This window comes from Salvelinus alpinus, chromosome 19 (assembly GCF_045679555.1).
Source record: "Salvelinus alpinus chromosome 19, SLU_Salpinus.1, whole genome shotgun sequence".
In the NCBI taxonomy this organism is placed as follows: Eukaryota; Metazoa; Chordata; class Actinopteri; order Salmoniformes; family Salmonidae; genus Salvelinus; species Salvelinus alpinus.
The window spans coordinates 9497590-9518939 of record NC_092104.1 but is presented as its reverse complement, the minus strand read 5'-3'; the positions used below and the strand labels follow the sequence as shown (position 1 = coordinate 9518939).

At 44.3% G+C, this 21350-nt stretch overlaps 1 protein-coding gene across 3 annotated transcripts in view; it reads right to left on the bottom strand.

Moving 5' to 3' along the window:
- LOC139544988 (metal transporter CNNM4-like) overlaps window positions 1-20091 on the bottom strand; it is a 74610-nt gene extending 54519 nt beyond the window's left edge. For all 3 annotated transcript variants that reach the window (XM_071352264.1, XM_071352265.1, XM_071352267.1), the window contains exon 1: window positions 18668-20091. In XM_071352264.1, the coding sequence (XP_071208365.1) occupies window positions 18668-20063 (1396 nt within the window). In that variant the 5' untranslated portion in view covers window positions 20064-20091. The remainder of the gene's footprint in view (window positions 1-18667) is intronic.
- Between the last annotated feature and the right edge of the window lie 1259 nt (window positions 20092-21350).

Below are 21350 nucleotides of genomic sequence, written 5' to 3'. Positions count from 1 at the left end.
ACAGTAGGACAGCTGGCCAACAGTAGGACAGCTGGCCAACAGTAGGACAGCTGGCCAACAGTAGGACAGCTGGCCAACAGTAGGACAGCTGGCCAACAGGAGGACAGCTGGCTAACAGGAGGACAGCTGGCTAACAGGAGGACAGCTGGCTAACAGGAGGACAGCTGGCTAACAGTAGGACAGCTGGCTAACAGTAGGACAGCTGGCTAACAGTAGGACAGCTGGCTAACAGTAGGACAGCTGGGTAACAGTAGGACAGCAGGCTAACAGTAGGACAGCTGGCCAACAGTAGGACAGCTGGCCAACAGTAGGACAGCTGGCTAACAGTAGGACAGCTGGCTAACAGGAGGACAGCTGGCCAACAGGAGGACAGCTGGCCAACAGGAGGACAGCTGGCCAACAGGGGGACAGCTGGCCAACAGGGGGACAGCTGGCCAACAGTGGGACAGCTGGCCAACAGTGGGACAGCTGGCCAACAGTAGGACAGCTGGCTAACAGTAGGTCAGCTGGCCAACAGTAGGACAGCTGGCCAACAGTAGGACAGCTGGCCAACAGTAGGACAGCTGGCCAACAGTAGGACAGCTGGCCAACAGTAGGACAGCTGGCCAACAGTAGGACAGCTGGCCAACAGGAGGACAGCTGGCTAACAGGAGGACAGCTGGCTAACAGGAGGACAGCTGGCTAACAGGAGGACAGCTGGCTAACAGTAGGACAGCTGGCTAACAGTAGGACAGCTGGCTAACAGTAGGACAGCTGGCTAACAGTAGGACAGCTGGGTAACAGTAGGACAGCAGGCTAACAGTAGGACAGCTGGCCAACAGTAGGACAGCTGGCCAACAGTAGGACAGCTGGCTAACAGTAGGACAGCTGGCTAACAGTAGGACAGCTGGCTAACAGTAGGACAGCTGGCCAACAGTAGGACAGCTGGCTAACAGTGGGACAGCTGGCTAACAGTGGGACAGCTGGCCAACAGTGGGACAGCTGGCTAACAGTAGGACAGCTGGCTAACAGTAGGACAGCTGGCTAACAGTAGGACAGCTGGCTAACAGTGGGCTAGCAGTTATTGGTTGAGCTACATGACTGACAAGTCAGAACTGACATCAGCTGACATGACTGTTTATGACATAGGCTAGTCTATAGTTATGGAATTATCATAACGGTGCAATAAACGGATTCCCATATTCCAAAAACGTATATATTAAAAAAATGTGGGGCACAATAGTCAGCCAGTCAGTCAGCCAAAGTCACAAGTGACTGGTGAGGAGTTGGGAGGATGTTGAGATGTCTCAGGAAGTTGAGAGGGATTATGATACAAGTTGCAAACCAGGAGGGCTTAAAATTAACACCTGCCACCTGCAGGTTAAATGTATATTTCACCAGACACGTTGGTGGGTGGTCGGGGCTCCACAGTAATAAAATTAGTCAAGTATGATCAAATTTATAGTAAAATAAATGGTGCAGTAGCTGATTCCAAAGTATTTCTGCCGTTTTGTTTCACAGTAAATGAACAGCTGGTGAATTAACTATGAATCCTATACAGCCTATTCCACCTCACGCTGCAACACTGCCAGGCTGGGAGCTGTGCGCATGTGAAGAGCTGAGTTAAAAATTCATTTTCAGAAGCGCTGCTTACAGACATAAAAGTTGGTCTAATTCACTTGAAACGAAAGTCTACTGAAGTGAGACTTTGTTCTTGTGATTCTTGGCTATTTACATTGTTTTGTTCACAAGCTATGTTATTTTTCACTGTTTTGAGTTTCAACTGTTAGAGAAGACAAGGCTGCTACTGGTCAGACTCTCAATCTCACAGGCACAAACACGTCTGAGTCGCGGTACAAAGGTAACTTCTGAGTGGCTGGTAGATTTTTAAATCTACCTGCCACAGTGGCTGGAGGACCAAAACGTACATTTTAGGCCCTGCGAAACCAGGGCAGTATTTCCCACACAACATCTAATACACATCCTCATCATTACCTCCTCAGCCATCTTGAAACTTCTCTCAAATAGATAATGACTGTTTACCAGTGTCATCACTGACAAAGGACCAGGGAGTCTGTGACTTAGCATGGAAACACACACACAGCACAGAATACAAAGACAGACATAGGCCTAGATACAGGTTCTACCACACGCACTTACTCCATCTCTCACAAAACCACACACACACACACACACACGCACCCACACACATTTCTGTAGTCATCTGCCTGGGAGGCTTGGGTCAGTATGAACGCTAGGTTAGGCTACTCCTGTAGTGTTATGTTGATAGGAGACTTGCCTGCCTACATCCCTTCTAGGTTGGGGGTCAGTTCAACTGTTCCAACCTGCTTTTCCAGCCCCAGCAGCCTACCGACAGGTCCTGGTCACAACCTAGTAGTCTGACTCTGAAATCCTCTCAAAGACTTCATTACAGTTCTGGAAGAATATCTAGGGTAAGCCTAGCTACAACGCTATTCTGTTCCACTTGAAGCATCATAAAATCACAACTGAGTTAGTGCAAGAGACGACAAATAATTTTTCTGCGGCTTCTCGACACCGACTGACATCATTAGATTACAATCTAAAGTGTTGACACTCACACACACTGAGGATGTGAGTGGATTGTGACTGCACTGTCAGCACTCCTCTGGTGACAAGACAGGAAGTGTTATAAAGACAGAGACAGAGAGCGAGAGTCTACTGTTTACTGATGATCGGGTGCTTCTGTCACCAACCAAGGAGGGCCTACAGCAGGACCTAGATCTTCCGCACAGATTCTGTCAGACCTGGGCCCTGACAGTAAATCTCAGTAAGACCAAAATAATAAGGTCCAGTTGCCAGGACCACGAATTCTATCTAGACACCGTTGCCCTAGAGCACACAAAAAACAATACCTACCTCGGCCTAAACATCAGCGCCACAGGTAACTTCCACAAAGCTGTGAACGATCTGAGAGACAAGGCAAGAAGGGCATTCTATACCATCAAAAGGATCATAAAAAAACTCAACATACCAATTAGGATCTGGCTAAAAATACTTGAATCAGTCATAGAGCCCATTGCCCTTTATGGTTGTGAGGTCTGGGGTCCGCTCACCAACCAAGAATTCACAAAATGGGACAAACACCAAATTGAGACTCTGCATGCAGAATTCTGCAAAAATATCCTCCGTGTACAACGTAAAACACCAAATAATGCATGCAGAGCAGAATTAGGCCGACACCCGCTAATTATCAAAACGCAGAAAAGAGCTGTTAAATTCTACAACCACCTAAAAGGAAGCGATTCCCAAACCTTCCATAACAAAGGCATCACCTACAGAGAGATGAACCTGGAGAAGAGTCCCCTAAGCAAGCTGGTCCTGGGGCTCTGTTCACAAATACAAACAGACCCCACTGAGCCCCGGGACAGCAACACAATTAGACCCAACCAAATCATGAGAAAAAAAAAAGATCATTACTTGACACATTGGAAAGAATTAACAAAAAAAACAGAGCAAACTAGAATGCTATTTGTCCCTAAACAGAGAGTACACAGTGGCAGAATACCTGACCACTGTGACTGACCCAAAATTAGGGAAAGCTTTGACTATGTACAGACTCAGTGAGCATAGCCTTGCTATTGAGAGAGGCCTCCGTAGGCAACCTTGGCTCTCAAGAGAAGACAGGCTATGTGCACACTGCCCACAGAATGAGGTGGAAACTGAGCTGCACTTCCTCACCTCCTGACAAATGTATGACCATATTGTAGACACATATTTCCCTCAGATTACACAGATCCACAAAGAATTAGAAAACAAATCCAATTTTGATAAACTCCCATATTCCCATATCTACTGGGTGAAATACCACAGTGTGCCATCACAGCAGCAAGATTTGTGACCTGTTGCCACAAGAAAGTGAAGAACAAACACCATTGTAAATACAACGCATATTTAGGTTTATTTATTTTCCCTTTGGTACTTTACCCATTTGCACATCCACACAACACTGTATATAGCCATAATATGACATTTGAAATGTCTCTATTCTTTTTAAACTATTGTGAATGTAATGTTTACTGTTAATTTGTTATTGTTTATTTCACTTTTGTTTATTATCCATTTCACTTGCTTGGGCAATGTAAACATCTGTTTTCCATACAAATAAAGCCCATAGTGAGTGAGTGAGTGAGTGAGTGATTCATTTCAAAATACCTTTGTTGGCCCAATAGTTAAGGGCTTGACATTAACTTTTTATTTGCCACTTCGCCTTTGGACAAGGACTGTTATTTTACTTTGTAAGATGCAAGGAACCAATTTACAAAATAAAATGCATGACTATCTTTTTCACCATAGAGATTTAGACTAAAATGTCTCGAAATACAACACCGCCCCTTTAAGGCTCTCCTGGAGGATGGTTGGCCACCCAACACTACAATTACAACCAAATACTTTTTATGTCTTTGTAAAATAATTAAGGGCATCCCATCATCCCTGGGACTGTGTACGTTTCAAAACAGACTATGGGGCGGCAGATCCGAAATTCATACAACCATTACAAACATAAACATTTTTTTTTCAAAAAGTAAAGCAATGAGGCTGATGCAAAAGATGAGCTTAAACTGTTGATAACATTTGATTTCTTCATATTATAAGTTCAACAATGTGCACATGCCTGTAGGCTACTGCGAATGTTACAAAATAAAATGAGCAGGAAAACACTGTTGTGAAAAGCGCACCACACACGGGAGTGGTTTCATGTTAGAGATGAAAATACCTTAGAAATGAAGTAAGGGGAGATCTAAAGATGCAACAACTAGGGTTACAGTAACTAAGGTTACAGTAACTAGGGTTACAGTAACTAGGGTTACTATAATGACCAGAATTATGCCTTTGGCTGCTGGACAATAAAAGAACGTTGATTTGAAAACCAATAGAACATGAGAAAAATGCTGGTTTCAAGTCTTTATAAAAGTCTTTATAAAATAATTACCTCAACATTTATATGGCTGTGTTTTGGCTAAGCTACTTTGAAACAAGGGAAGAAATGCTTAAAAAAATGTTATAAAACATCTAGGTTTTAAACATTTATGTCTATGGTTAGGCCTAAATAGTTTTTAAAAAATGCTGACCGCCTCTGCTTAGATTCAAGGTGGGTGATGTGCGGTGTGCAACAGGCACTGTCCTTCACTCTCCGGTCAGGTGGCCAATTGAGAGGGAGACAGACAGACATGGTGAGACAGACATGGGGAGACAGAGAGAGGGAGACAGACAGACATGGGGAGACAGAGAGAGGGAGACAGAGAGACAGACAGACATAGGGAGACAGACAGACATGGGGAGACAGACAGACATGGGGAGACAGAGAGAGGGAGACAGACAGACATGGGGAGACAGAGAGAGGGAGACAAAGAGAGAGGGAGACAGAGAGACAGACAGAGAGAGGGAGACAGACAGACATGGGGAGACAGAGAGAGGGAGACAGACAGACATGGGGAGACAGAGAGAGGGAGACAGACAGACATGGGGAGACAGAGAGAGGGAGACAGACAGACATGGGGAGACAGAGAGAGGGAGACAGACAGACATGGGGAGACAGAGAGAGGGAGACAAAGAGAGAGGGAGACAGAGAGAGGGAGACAGACAGACATGGGGAGACAGAGAGAGGGAGACAGACAGACATGGGGAGACAGAGAGAGGGAGACAGACAGACATGGGGAGACAGAGAGAGGGAGACAAAGAGAGAGGGAGACAGAGAGACAGACAGACATAGGGAGACAGACAGACAGACAGACATGGGGAGACAGACAGAGGGAGACAGACAGACATGGGGAGACAGAGGGAGAGAGACAAAGAGAGAGAGGGAGACAAAGAGAGAGAGACAGACAGACATGGGGAGACAGACAGACATGGGGAGACAGACAGACATGGGGAGACAGAGAGAGGGACAGACAGAGGGAGACAGAGAGAGGGAGACAGACAGACATGGGGAGACAGAGGGAGAGAGACAAAGAGAGAGAGGGAGACAAAGAGAGAGAGACAGACAGACATGGGGAGACAGACAGACATGGGGAGACAGACAGACATGGGGAGACAGAGGGAGGGAGACCGAGGGACATGGGGAGACAGAGAGGGAAGTTAAATTCCTGCTGTATGCAGACTATCTAATTCTGTTGTCACACACAAAAGTGGGTCTACAACATAATCTAAATATCCTACATCAGTACTGTCAGACATGGTCCCTGACAGTAAACTTCAACAAGATAAAAAAACATTTTCCAAAAACAGATCAAAATCCCAAGACTTAAAAAACAATTTCACAGTTAGGAACAAAAGACAGAACACACTAAAGTCTATTTATATCTGGGCTTAAAATAAGTTCCACCGGTAATTAATGTTTGGCTGTCAATGAACTAAAAGAGAAAGCAAGATGGGCTTTTTACGCTATAATTATTTTTTTTTAAATCAAATTAACATTGCAAATAGAACCTGGCTCAAAATATTCCAATCTATAATTGAACAAATTAATTGCCCTATATGGAAGTGAAGTGTGGGGTCCGCAAACTAATAAAGATATATATTTTTTAAATGGGACAAACATCCAACTGAAATACTGCATGCAGAATTCTACAAAAGCATTATTGGAGTACAGAGAAAAGCTCCAAATAACACATGCAGGGCAGAATTAGGCCAATAACCATGACTAATATATAGGCCAATAACCATGACTAATATATAGGCCAATAACCATGACTAATATATAGGCCAATAACCATGACTAATATATAGGCCAATAACCATATGACTAATATATAGGCCAATAACCATATGACTAATATATAGGCCAATAACCATGACTAATATATAGGCCAATAACCATATGACTAATATATAGGCCAATAACCATATGACTAATATATAGGCCAATAACCATATGACTAATATATAGGCCAATAACCATATGACTAATATATAGGCCAATAACCATATGACTAATATATAGGCCAATAACCATATGACTAATATATAGGCCAATAACCATATGACTAATATATAGGCCAATAACCATATGACTAATATATAGGCCAATAACCATATGACTAATATATAGGCCAATAACCATGACTAATATATAGGCCAATAACCATGACTAATATATAGACCAATAACCATATGACTAATATATAGGCCAATAACCATGACTAATATATAGGCCAATAACCATGACTAATATATAGGCCAATAACCATGACTAATATATAGGCCAATAACCATGACTAATATATAGGCCAATAACCATGACTAATATATAGGCCAATAACCATATGACTAATATATAGGCCAATAACCATGACTAATATATAGGCCAATAACCATATGACTAATATATAGGCCAATAACCATGACTAATATATAGGCCAATAACCGTGACTAATATGAGAGGGACCTAGCGGGGGCCCTCTCTCTCAGCCGGCTGGCTCCGCTAGGGCCCTCTCTCTCAGCCGGCTGGCTCCGCTAGGGCCCTCTCTCTCAGCCGGCTGCCTCCGCTAGGGCCCTCTCTCTCAGCCGGCTGGCTCCGCTAGGGCCCTCTCTCTCAGCCGGCTGGCTCCGCTAGGGCCCTCTCTCTCAGCCGGCTAGCTCCGCTAGGGCCCTCTCTCTCAGCCGGCTAGCTCCGCTAGGGCCCTCTCTCTCAGCCGGCTGGCTCCGCTAGGGCCCTCTCTCTCAGCCGGCTGGCTCCGCTAGGGCACTCTCTCCAACGCTCTTAGCTAACAGCCAGCGCTCTTAGCTGACAGCCAGCGCTCTTAGCTGACAGCCAACGCTCTTAGCTAACAGCCAGCGCTCTTAGCTAACAGCCAGCGCTCTTAGCTAACAGCCAGCGCTCTTAGCTAACAGCCAGCGCTCTTAGCTAACAGCCAGCGCTCTTAGCTAACAGCCAGCGCTCTTAGCTAACAGCCAGCGCTCTTAGCTAACAGCCAGCGCTCTTAGCTAACAGCCAGCGCTCTTAGCTAACAGCCAACGCTCTTAGCTAACAGCCAACGCTCTTAGCTAACAGCCAACGCTCTTAGCTAACAGCCAACGCTCTTAGCTAACAGCCAGCGCTCTTAGCTAACAGCCAGCGCTCTTAGTTAACAGCCAGCGCTCTTAGCTAACAGCCAACGCTCTTAGCTAACAGCCAACGCTCTTAGCTAACAGCCAACGCTCTTAGCTAACAGCCAACGCTCTTAGCTAACAGCCAACGCTCTTAGCTAACAGCCAACGCTCTTAGCTAACAGCCAGCGCAGAAAGGAGGAGTGAATAGAAACCCACTGACCTGTGACTAGTCTTATCAGTATGAGAGTTGGGAAACCTCAGACAGTTATAAAGGTGTGTGTACGTCAAAGTGTCCAACACTCAGTAGCCAGCTGGACATCACCTGCTGTTCCTGAATCTAACCCTAGTAAGTTGAGGGGGAGGGGTTCCCTGCACAGGTGGGGCGTGTTGGGGACAAGGGTCAGAGGGCCATGAGTAAACATGAGACAATGGGGCAACCATTTAAGATATGAGAAGAATCTATTTCACTTGCTTTGGCAATGTAAACATATGTTTCCCATGCCAATAAAGCCCCTTGAATTGAATTGAGAGAGAAGGAAGGGGTGGAGGGCAGACATCGAAGAAGAGGGAAGGGAGGTGGGGGGCAGACTGAGTGAAGGAGAGGGCAGACTGAGGAAAGGGCGAGGGGCAGAATGAGGGAAGGGGGGGCAGACAGTGAAGAATTACACCAACAAAATAACAAAAAAATGGATAAGCATGCTTTGTAATGTTTCTTTAACAATAAATGTATTACCAGTAAGTAATGTGGTGTATTGTTTAATTACATTTTTGAGACCCGAGTCTTTTAACCAAAATATCACAGATGAGACAAAAATGTTCACCTGTCCCTTTAAGGGCGGGAGGTTACCTTGGTAACGTGACTCAGACGTGTTTGTGCCTGTGAGATTGAGAGTCTGACCAGTAGCAGCCTTTTCTTCTCTAACAGTTGAAACTCAAACAGTGAAAAATAACATAGCTTGTGAACAAAACAATGTAAATAGCCAAGAAACACAAGAACAAAGTCTCACTTCAGTAGACTTTAGTTTCAAGTGAATTAGACCAACTTTTATGCCTGTAAGCAGCGCTTCTGAAAATGAATCTTTAACTCAGCTCTTCACGTGCGCACAGCTCCCAGCCTGGCAGTGTTGCAGCGTGAGGTGGAATAGGCTGTATAGGATTCATAGTTAATTCACCAGCTGTTCATTTACTGTGAAACAAAACGGCAGAAATACTTTGAAATAAGCTACTGCAGCATTTATTTTACTATAAATGTGATCATACTTGACAATTTTTTATCACAAATGCTAGTGAAATGCTCAACACTGTGGAGCCCTGACCACCCACCAACGTGGCTGGTGAAATAGACATCTTAACTACCAATGCCAACATCTACCCGCAGGTGGCAGGTGTTCATTTGACAGAGTTTCCCAACTGTCGCCTGCCTAGGCTATATCCCTGTGCTCAAAATCAAAAAAAGGTAGGCATAAAGTTATTGTTTTCAAATATGTATCATTGGCACTGGAAGCTCAAATAAATATGTATCATTGGCACTGGAAGCTAAAATAAACACTAAATAGGCACTTTTGAACTACACATGTCACAATTCCAGACATAACAACGCACAACAGTCTATTTTCTGGGAATTTATCTTCACTTTACCAGCATTGCTTCGCATAGACGCATTTTTTTTAACTTGCTTTCTAATTTGAAGAGCATGACGCCGTTGACGATGTTCACGTGTGCCCAAGAACACGTGTGCCCAAGAACGCCTAATTGACTACCAACCTGTAACACTCACATTTGTAGCCATGAAGTGCTTTGAAAGGCTGGTCATGGCTCACATCAACACCATTGTCCCAGAAACCCTAGACCCACTCCAACTTGCATACCGCCCCAACAGATCCACAGATGACGCAATCTGTGGATCTCAACTCAACACTACCCTTTCAACACTACCCATTCAACACTACCCATTCCCACCTGGACAAATGGAACACCTACGTGAAAATGCTGTTCATTGACTTAAGCTCAGCGTTCAAGACCATAGTGCCCTCAAAGGTCATCACTAAGCTCAGGACCCTGGGACTAAACACCTCCCTCTGCAATTGGATCATGGACTTCCTGACGGGCCGCACCCAGGTGGTAAGGGTAGGTAACAACACGTCTGCCACGCTGATCCTCAACATGGGGGCCCCCTCAGGGGTGCGTGCTCAGTCCCCTCCCGTACTCCCTGTTCACCCATGACTGCGTGGCCAAGCACGACTCCAACACCATCATGACACAACAGTGATCACCGACAACGATGAGACGGCCAATAGGGAGGTGGTCAGAGAACTGTCAGTGTGGTGCCAGGATAACAACCTCTCCGTCAATGTGAATAATTACAAAGGAGATGATTGTGGACTACAGAAAAAGGAGGATCGAGCACGCCCCCATTCTCATCAACAGGGCTGAAGTGAAGCAGGTTGAGAGCTTCAAGTTCCTTGTCTTCCACATCCCCAACAAACTAACATGGTCCAAATACACCAAGACAGTCGTGAAGAGGGCACGACAACGCCAATTCCCCCTGAATAGACTGAAAAGATTTGGCAACAGAGAGCATCCTGATCAGTTGCATCACTGCCTGGTATGACAAATGCTCGGCCTCCGACCGCAAGGCACTTCCGAGGGTAGTAGCTTCCTGCCATCCAGGACCTCTATACCAGGTGGTGTCAGAGGAAGGCCCCAAAAAATTGCCTAATACAACTGCCACCCCAGTCATAGACTGTTCTCCCTGCTACCGCACGGCAAGCAAAACCGGAGCGCCAAGTCTAGGTCCAAAAGGCTTCTCAACAGCTTCTACCCCCAAGCAGCTAAACAAATGGCTAACCGGACTATTTACATTGCCTCAAACAAAAGAGATCTCGGAGACCTAAGATTAAGAATTGTTGACTTGCATTAAGCAAGAAAGGGTTACAAAAGTATCTCTAAAAGCCTTAATGTTCATCAGTCCTCAGTAAGACAAATTGTCTGTAAATGGAGAAAGTTCAGCACTGTTGCTACGTCCTGCAAAGATGACTGCAAGAGCACAGCGCAGAATTCTCAATGAGGTTAAGAAGAATCCTAGAGTGTCAGCTAAAGACTTACAGAAATCTCTGGAACATGCTAACATCTCTGTTGACGAGCCTAGGATACGTAAAATACTAAACAAGAACGGTGTTCATGGGAGGACACCACAGAAGAACCCACTGCTGTCAATTTTCTTTTACAAAAGAGCACCTGGATGTTCCACAGCGCTACTGGCAAAATATTATGTGGACAGATGAAACTACATTTGAGTTGTTTGGAAGGAACACAACACTATGTGTGGAGAACAAAAGACACAGCACACCAACATCAAAACCTCATCCCAACTGTAAAGTATGGTGGAGGGAGCATCATGGTTTGGGGCTGCTTTGCTGCCTCAGGGCCTGGACAGCTTGCTATCATTGATGGAAAAATGAATTCCCAAGTTTATCAAGACATTTTTCAGGAGAATGTTAGGTTATCTGTCCGCCAATTGAAGCTCAACAGAAGTTGGGTGATGCAACAGGACAACGACACAAAACACAGAAGTAAATCAACAACAGAATGGCTTCAACAGAAGAAAATACGCCCGGTCAGAGTCCTGACCTCTATCCGATTGAGATGCGAGCAGTTCACAGACATTCCAAGAATATTGCTGAACTAAAACAATTTTGCGAAGACGAACGGTCCAAAATTCCTCCTGACCGTTGTGCAGGTCTGATCCACAACTACAGAAAACGTTTGGTTGAGGTTATTGCTGCCAAAGGAGGGTCAACCAGTTATTAAATCCAAGGGTTCACACACTTTTCCCACCCTGCACTGTGAATGTTTACACGGTGTGTTCAATAAAGACATTAAAACGTATTGTTGTTTGTGTGTTATTAGTTTAAGCACACTATGTTTGTCTATTGTTGTGACCTAGATAAAGATCAGATCAAATATTATGACCAATTTATGCAGAAATCCAGGTAATTCCAAAGGGTTCACATATTTTTTCCTGCCACTGTGTGTATTTTTTAAAATGTATTTTACTTCAACATATTTTAGTAAATACTTTAACACTTTTTTCTTGATACTGCATTGTTGGGCTTTTAAATCAGCATTTCACTGTCAGGTCTACAACTCTTGTTTTCAGCGCATGTGACAAATAACATGTGATTTGATTTGACACTCGCGGCATGTGTTCTCTCTCATTCACTACCATGCATTCTAATTCCAGCCTGCACACACGTGTAAAAGAAAAACCTGCTTTTCGTTAGATATGAGCTTAAAGGTTATAGGCAAAGCCTTGCAACAGACACTATGTCTCAGGGTTAGGCTAACCTGGCAGAGGCAGAACATAACTAGTGTCATAAAATGTCATGGACAATGAAAAACATTGGGCTGGGTCAACGTGAAGGAATGTCGTTGAACTGTCTGACGCACGCACGCACGAGCACACATACTGCGATGTCCCTAACAACTGACAAAAGCACAGTACGTGGTGAGACAGGCCTATCTGCCAGCACAGATACAGGCTACAAGGTCCATGTGCACAATGACAAACTACAGACACCTGACAACTGAAAAACCCACCAGAACATTGGGAGAGGGTTGGCATGAGATATTCAATCTGAAACAGTGTTTTAAACATTCAAACAACCACCGACAGTAGCTGTACAGTACCTTCAGGCTCTATGGCTTCCAAACTTGTCATTATTTTTATTTTTTTAAATGCATTATGTGGTTTTATTTTTGGGGGGATATTTGAGATGGTTTAATGAAGCACACTGAAGGCCAAGAAGATCTTCAAGGACCACAGCCACCAGAGCCACAGCCTGTTCACCCCGCTACCATCTAGAAGGTGGAGACAGTACAGGTGCATCAAAGCTGGGACCGAGACACTGAAAAACAGCTTCAATCTCAAGGCCATCAGATTGTTAAACTGCCATCACTAACAGACTAGCTCATGCCAACATACAGACTCAAATCTCTGGCCACTAGTAGCCAGACCACTCCCAGTACCCTGCCCTGAACGTACTCACTGTCACTAGCCAGCTACCACCTGTTTACTCATCCCTGTACCTAAGAGGCTGCTGCCCTATGTACATAGACACGGAATCACTGCTCACTTTAATCATGTTTACATACTGTTTTACCCATTTCATATGTATATACTGTATTCTAGTCAATGCCATCCTATTCATCTATTGGTGTGTGTGTATGTATATATATATATATACACACTGCTCCAAAAAAATAAAGGGTACACTTAAACAACACAATGTAACTCCAAGTCAATCACCCTTCTGTGAAATCAAACTGTCCACTTAGGAAGCAACACTGATTGACAATACATTTCACATGCTGTTGTGCAAATGGACTAGACAACAGATGGAAATTATAGGCAATTAGCAAGACACCCCCAATAAAGGAGTGGTTCTGCAGGTGGTGACCACAGACCACTTCTCAGTTCCTATGCTTCCTGGCTGATGTTTTGGTCACTTTTGAATGCTGGCGGTGCTTTCACTCTAGTGGTAGCATGAGACGGAGTCTACAACCCACACAAGTGGCTCAGGTAGTGCAGCTCATCCAGGATGGCACATCAATGCGAGCTGTGGCAAGAAGGTTTGCTGTGTCTGTCAGCGTAGTGTCCAGAGCATGTGTGTCTGCTCATGTGTCTGCTCAAACGGTCAGAAACAGACTCCATGAGGGTGGTATGAGGGCCCGACGTCCACAGGTGGGGGTTGTGCTTACAGCCCAACCACCGTGCAGGACGTTTGGCATTTGCCAGAGAACACCAAGATTGGCAAATTCGCCACTGGCGCCATGTGCTCTTCACAGATGAAAACTGCAACATCCTCCAGCATGACCGGTTTGGCGGTGGGTCAGTCATGGTGTGGGGTGGCATTTCTTTGGGGGGCCGCACAGCCCTCCATGTGCTCGCCAGAGGTAGCCTGACTGCCATTAGGTACCGAGATGAGATCCTCAGACCCCTTGTGAGACCATATGCTGGTGCGGTTGGCCCTGGGTTCCTCCTAATGCAAGACAATGCTAGACATCATGTGGCTGGAGTGTGTCAGCAGTTCCTGCAAGAGGAAGGCATTGATGCTATGGACTGGCCCGCCCGTTCCCCAGACCTGAATCCAATTGAGCACATCTGGGACATCATGTCTCGCTCCATCCACCAACGCCACGTTGCACCACAGACTGTCCAGGAGTTGGCGGATGCTTTAGTCCAGGTCTGGGAGGAGATCCCTCAGGAGACCATCCGCCACCTCATCAGGAGCATGCTCAGGCGTTGTAGGGAGGTCATACAGGCACGTGGAGGCCACACACACTACTGAGCCTCATTCTGACTTGTTTTAAGGACATTACATCAAAGTTGGATCAGCCTGTAGTGTGGTTTTCCACTTTAATTTTGAGTGTGACTCCAAATCCAGACCTCCATGGGTTGATAAATTTGATTTCCATTGATCATTTTTGTGTGATTTTGTTGTCAGCACATTCAACTATGTAAAGAAAAAAGTATTTAATAAGAATAGTTCATTCATTCAGATCTAGGATGTGTTATTTTAGTGTTCCCTTTATTTTTTTGAGCAGTGTATATATGCGACCAATAACATTTGATTTGATGAGCTCAGGTCATTTCCAAGGTCATTGTTGTAAATGTGTTCCATATCAGTCAACTTACTAAAGAGTTAATAAACAATAGTCAATCAGTTTGTCTGCCTGTCTGTCTACTCACTATCTCTCAGTGATTCAGTAAGGTGTGACAGAAGGGCTTCACATAGTGGTTTTAAAAGGTCAGCTGGCATTATCTTTCTCTCTGATGAGGAAACATTGAGACACCATGGAGGATCGTCAGGGTGACTCACAGCAGGAACACACACACACACACCATAGACTGTCCTCTCTGATACAGCACGGCAAGCGGTACCAACAGGACCCTGAACAGCTTCTACCCCCAAGCCATAAGTCTGCTGAACAAGGCTGCTAAATAGTTCATCAAATGGCTACCTGGACTACCTGTATTTATTATGTTTTTTACACCAACTCTCTTGCACTGACTCTATACACACACACACACACACACACACACGTGTCTCTACCCACACAAACTTACACCCCAACACACACAAGAGCAAAATGCTTTTTTTTCTTTCTCAAACAGCAAATGCATAGGCAACGGAAGGCAGGCTTCATATATATACATACAGTTGGGAATAAAAACTATTTGATACACTGCCGATTTTGCAGGTTTTCCTACTTACAAAGCATGTAGAGGTCTGTAATTTTTATCATAGGTACACTTCAACTACGAGAGACGGAATCTAAAACAAAAATCCAGAAAATCACATTGTACATTAGAGTGTCTAGTTTGAGAAACAGACACCTCACAAGTCCTCAACTGGCAGCTCCATTAAATAGTACTCGCAAAACACCAGTCTCAACGTCAACAGTTGAGGAGGCGACTCCGGGATGCTGGCCTTCTACGTAGAAATCCTCTGTCCAGTGTCTGTGTTCTTTTGCCCATCTTAATATTTTATTTTTATTGGCCAGTCTGAGATATGGCTTTTTCTTTCCAACTCTGCCTAGAAGGCCAGTATCCCAGAGTTTCTTGGCAATTTCTCACATGGAATAGCCTTCATTTCTCAGAACAAGAATAGACTGACAAGTTTCAGAAGAAAGGGATTTGTTTCTGGCCATTTTGAGCCTGTAATCGAACCCACAAATGCTGATGCTCCAGATACTCAACTAGTCTAAAGAAGGCTAGTTTTATTGCTTCTGTAATCAGAACAACAGTTTTCAGGTGTTTTAACATAATTGCAAAAGGGTTTTCTAATGATCTAATTAGCTTTTTAAAATGATAAACTTGGATTAGCTAACACAACATGCCATTGGAACACAGAAGTGATGGTTGCTGATTAATGGGCCTCTGTACGCTTATGTAGATATTTCATTTTTATTTTTTTTTATTTTTTTATCAGCCGTTTCCAGCTACAATAGTCATTTACAACATTAACAATGTCTAAACTGTATTTCTGATCAATTTGATGTTATTTTAATTGGACAAAAAAAATTAGCTTTTCTTTAAAAAACAAGGACATTTTTAAGTGACACCAAACTCTTGAACTGTAGTGTATGTTAGCTAGCTGGCTAAGGCTATCCAACGCTGCAACTCTTCCAAGTCAATGTAAGCTTCCGGTTATATTTTTTGCCACCGGGGCCTGCCGGTGTAACTGCTAGCTAGCTGTACACTGTACTGCGTGATTGTACACATGGTTTGGATTGTGGGTTTACTAGAGCGTTAGTTTGTTGACTAACGTTAACAGGTTGGCAACAGCGTAGCCTGTGTAGAGGTTAGTGCTTATGGGTATGAAGGTTTGGTTTGGAGAGGTCCTTTGTGCCTGGTCACAGTAAGCTGTTGTGTTGTGCACTGAGGTCCACAAGCGAAGACAAAAGGTGAGAGATGGAGAGCGGTTAGATGCGAGAAGGAATTTTACAACGAGCAAAGTGATTTATCTGTATGTGGCTGCTATTAAAGAGAACTGTGTGTGCGGGTGCTGAAGCAAAACACTTCTTATACAGAAGCAAACGAAACAGGGAGAGCTAACTGCAAAAAAAATGATTTTGCAACTGTTAGGACTAATGATTCCACCCCAGAACAGCTAGACGCAGGCAAGAGAGTACATGGCAGTATTGCATGTGTCACTATCTGTCACCATGATTATTCCCACTTGTCTCTCAACCTGTGTACCTACGTTATAAACTTTCATTCATATGCTACGTTGTAGCAACATCATGTTGGGTATTGGGACACTTTGAGTATCATGTAGTAGCCTAAACCTATCAATGTTACATTGAGCTGGGTGAATGGAATGTGATTGACAGTCATCCAATATGCTGTAATATAAATAAGGCCGTGCTCATGAAACAAATAATGGTCCTCCCTCATCTTGAACGGCCACTGATATACCAGCTCACATATAGCTCTGGTTTCCACCACAACTCTGTGTGGGATATTATCTTACAATGGAATAGCTTGGTCTCTGCTCTCCATGACAACACATTAGACCCTATTCACCTTTAGACTGGACCAGAGACAAGGTGTGGGGCATCGTACAGACAGAACACTCAGGACAACAGCAAATGGCAGACAGTGTTGGGTGCCATGGCAACCGATGCCAAACGGCAGGGAGTGGAACTCTGGAACTCGTCATGCCATGCGGGAGTCATGTGTTTCGCCAACTCACCATGGATACGAAACGGACAGATGCAGAGCCAGACAACACAGTGGAGGGATCATGTTGTAAATGTGTCAACCCTTGTCATGTATATCCACTATCCCTCTACGGTGTACTGGGTAAGCCAATAGAGATTAGGTGGAACAATGTTTCCCAGCCAAATCTCACTCGTCGTCCCACAGCCCTGCCTGCCTGCCTGCCAGCCACCTCTGAAGACCTTCCAGAGAATGAGCTTATGTGCTGCTATACTGACACTTATAATGACATTAACTACAACTTTACTCAGTCCTATTGTGATAGGCTGGCTCGGCTACATTACCAGACTGTAGTAGGATGCAGACTGCCTTGATTATGTCTGTATGGGCCTACATTGTTCAAGGTTGAGTGAGAGGTCTGAATGAGAATTACAAGGCTACTGAGGTTCTAATTCTGAATCAATGAAAACAGAGAACTAGACACATAATGTCATCCCAGTCACATGACTGATAACGAAGAGGAGGAGATGCTCCTCTTCATATATAGAGAAACACATACAGTGTGACTGTTTGTTTGTCTGTCTGGCAGCGAATGAGAGCTGATGAAGCCATCTACAGTCTGTCTGCATGTCTGTCTAGATGTCTGACCTTGAGACAAAACCCTGGGAGAGAGTGATTAATTAAAACACTTCCCTGCGAGAGAGAGAGAGTGTGTGTGTGTGTGTGTGTGTGTGTGTGTGTGTGTGTGTGTGTGTGTCTAAAGAAGCTAGGTGAATGAGAAGTTTGTACACTACAGTGTGTGAGATATGGAATCCAATGGGGTGAACCAGGAACAGGGTAGAGTCGAGCGGCTCATAGAATACAGCCTACTCAAGGCCAGATCGATCTCATATAAAAACGTAAAACAAGCCCACAAAGAATCCATAACATCTCTCTCAAAGTTCACTGAAACTGATGGAGAGAAAACATGCATTTCTGGGCCCAAATATTTGGATGTGTGTGTCTGATAAAAAGTGACAAGTCTCTATTTCTCACTCAGTCACACACACACACACACACACACACACACACACACACACACACACACACACACACACACACACACACACACACACACACACACACACACACACACACACACGTTAAATCCTATTAGGCCCTATCACCTGACCTCCCTCTTCCATTGGAAGAGCCCCCATCAGCCACTGCTGTCCCTGACAAGGTAAACAAACTAGGTAAAAGGTAGTAAACTAGGTAAATAACTTATTTACTGATCAGGTAAACAAACAAATTAATTAATGTAAACCACCTTCCCTCCACGTGAGCCCCAGGCAGAAGTAGTGCACTATAAATGGAATCGGGTGTAATTTGGGATTCAGCCTCCAAACAAACCTTTCTTGAACTCCTCTAACATGGAATCCAGCTTGGTGTCATGGAACACGAAGTGAACCGGGTGGTTGTAGAACTTGGTGATGGTCTTCAGCGTCGTACAGTCATCCGGATCAACGAAAGCCAGGTCCTTGACAAACAAGATATCCACAATGTTGGACCTCTCATCCTCAAACACCGGTATGCGCGTGTAACCGCTCTCCATGATCTCTGACATGGTGTTAAAGTCCAACACGGCGTCGCTGTGGATCATGAAGGAATTACTGATCGGCGTCATGACATCTTCAACGGTTTTGGTCCTGAGCTCAAGCGCACCCTGGATCATGTTGAGTTCCTCTTTGACCAGGTCATTGTACGGTTCCGTTACTCTCAGCATCTCCACCAGCTTCTCCCTGTTGTACACGGTACCGATCTCCTGGCCCAAGATGCAGTCCAGGAGTTTACTGATGGGCCATGACAGGGGGAAAGTCACCAACATGAAGAACTTGGTCACCATGATGGTGTTGGCTCCTACAGCCAGTCCGTGGCGAGAGCACAGCGCCTGGGGAACGATCTCCCCGAATATGACAATACCTATAGTGGAGGCGACCACTGCTCCCAGACCTGACCCTATCAAGTCATCCAGGAGGATGGTGAGCGTTGTGTTGACTAGCACATTACCCAGGAGTAAGGAACATAAAAGATAGTTCCCTTTTCTCCGGATGGGCTCGATCTTGCTGGCGTACCTCTTCTCCTTTTCGGTACCGCAGTTCTGGACTATCCGGAGCTCCATAGGATCCAGGGCCATGAGTCCCAGGTTGAGCCCGCTGAACATACCTGACAGTACCAACAGAGTGCAGATGAGAATACACTGGAACCACATAGGAAGCATGGATTTCTTTTCCTCAACCACTCGCAGCCTCCCGTCATCCTCACCCAACAGGTACCACTTGCCATCTTGACTGTCCCGGACGCAGAGCCCATACTCCTTCCTGAGCTCGCGCTTCCGTAGCGGCTTGATTTTCAAACTCACCACCCCGGAGGTTCCGAGGTGGCTCACGTTCATGCCACCCCGAATAACGATATCTTTGGTATATTCGGCGCAAGTCCTGTTAAAATTAGCATTATTGCTAGTAACATCAACATGTTCATGTTCCATGAACTTGATCTGTGACGAGGTGTCAGGAAGAATCTGCAGCCCGTAGAACCTCATGAAGATGTTGCTCTCCTCTGTTACTTGGATCACCCCGTCGTCGGTGGTAGTGGCCGGCTTGTCGCTCCTCTCCAGCCGCATGCCGAAGACCTGGGTGGGGCTACCGGTCTCCGGGATCCCCGTCTCGGCTTCTGTGCTCGCCGTACACCATAGTAAAACGATTAAAGTTAGCGTATACCCCTGCCAACCACTCCAGTCTGTCGCCATGTTTGTTTCACTCTCAGCCAACTCGGAGATGACGTCACCTACGCACTTTGCACAGCCCGCCCGTCATTAACATAATGCTGCGGAGCGTCCAATCCGCATCCGAGACGTCACGTAATAAAATTGAGCGAGCCCCTCTTGTTTTCTTAAGGTGGACTGCTAGTATTGTTTTTAAGGTGGACGTACACACGGGTATCAATAGCGTTTGTGGCATGTATAAATGTTATTTTAGTTATTGAGATGGAACAGTGGGTATTGTTGTTAAAAGCGGCAATCTACATTTGAAACAATAACCAAGCGTTTTTTCCCCGCCACTGGTTCGGTAGAAAGTTCACGTTTGGGGCCGCAGAAATAAATGTAGCCACTCTCAAATTCATAGTCATAACGTTATATGGATACAAGAACTGATCTTCCATGTTATCAAAATGATAGATATTCGGCTATACAGTGTTTGTTTACATTTACTTTGATTACAAACATTGAAGTTAATCAATGTTGTATTTTGGGTTCTGGTACGACCGTTGAACTAAGCTCATGAGTCATTTCTAAGTTATATTCTTTTAAGAATCATTGGGTACATATAATTAACTTTATAAGTCCAAAAATGGATGTAGCAACAGCAGATTTCTCCTTTAAAGTCTGAATTGTGTTGCACCTGCTCCTATTTGCAGTCAACAGCACCTTGTTGGTAGTAAACATCCTCATCACATACATGGCTCTCTGATTGTAGAGAGACGAGATGATTCTGATATTGAACGTGGTTTATTGGTATTTCTAACCGACGACATGATGATCTACCGCTCTACCACTAACCTGCAAGATATTTCTGAACATTTGGACATATCTTTTCGATTGATTTATTAATGTATTTTAGTATTTGTTATTTAAATACGTTAAGTACTTTTATTTGAGTATTTTAATCATTATTTGTAAAAAAAATAATAATAATAATAATAATAATAATAAATAGTTTAGAAAATTGTATTTGAAAGTATTTTCAAACACTTATTTGAAATACCTGGGTTAAGTGTATGGGAGTTTAGTTGAGTCAATGTATTTGAATATTTTCAGATAAACGCTATCTGAATTAAGGTTGCAAAGGGAATGTTTATTACTGGTATCTTTCAAAGTTTACCTGTAAACTAACAGAATTTTTGGTATCTTTTAAGACATCTAGTGGCCATTTTGGGTATTTAAGATTATCACAAATCAAATTGTATTTGTCACACTCACCGAATACAATGCTTATTTACAAGCCCTTAACCAACAATACTGTAAGAAATATATATA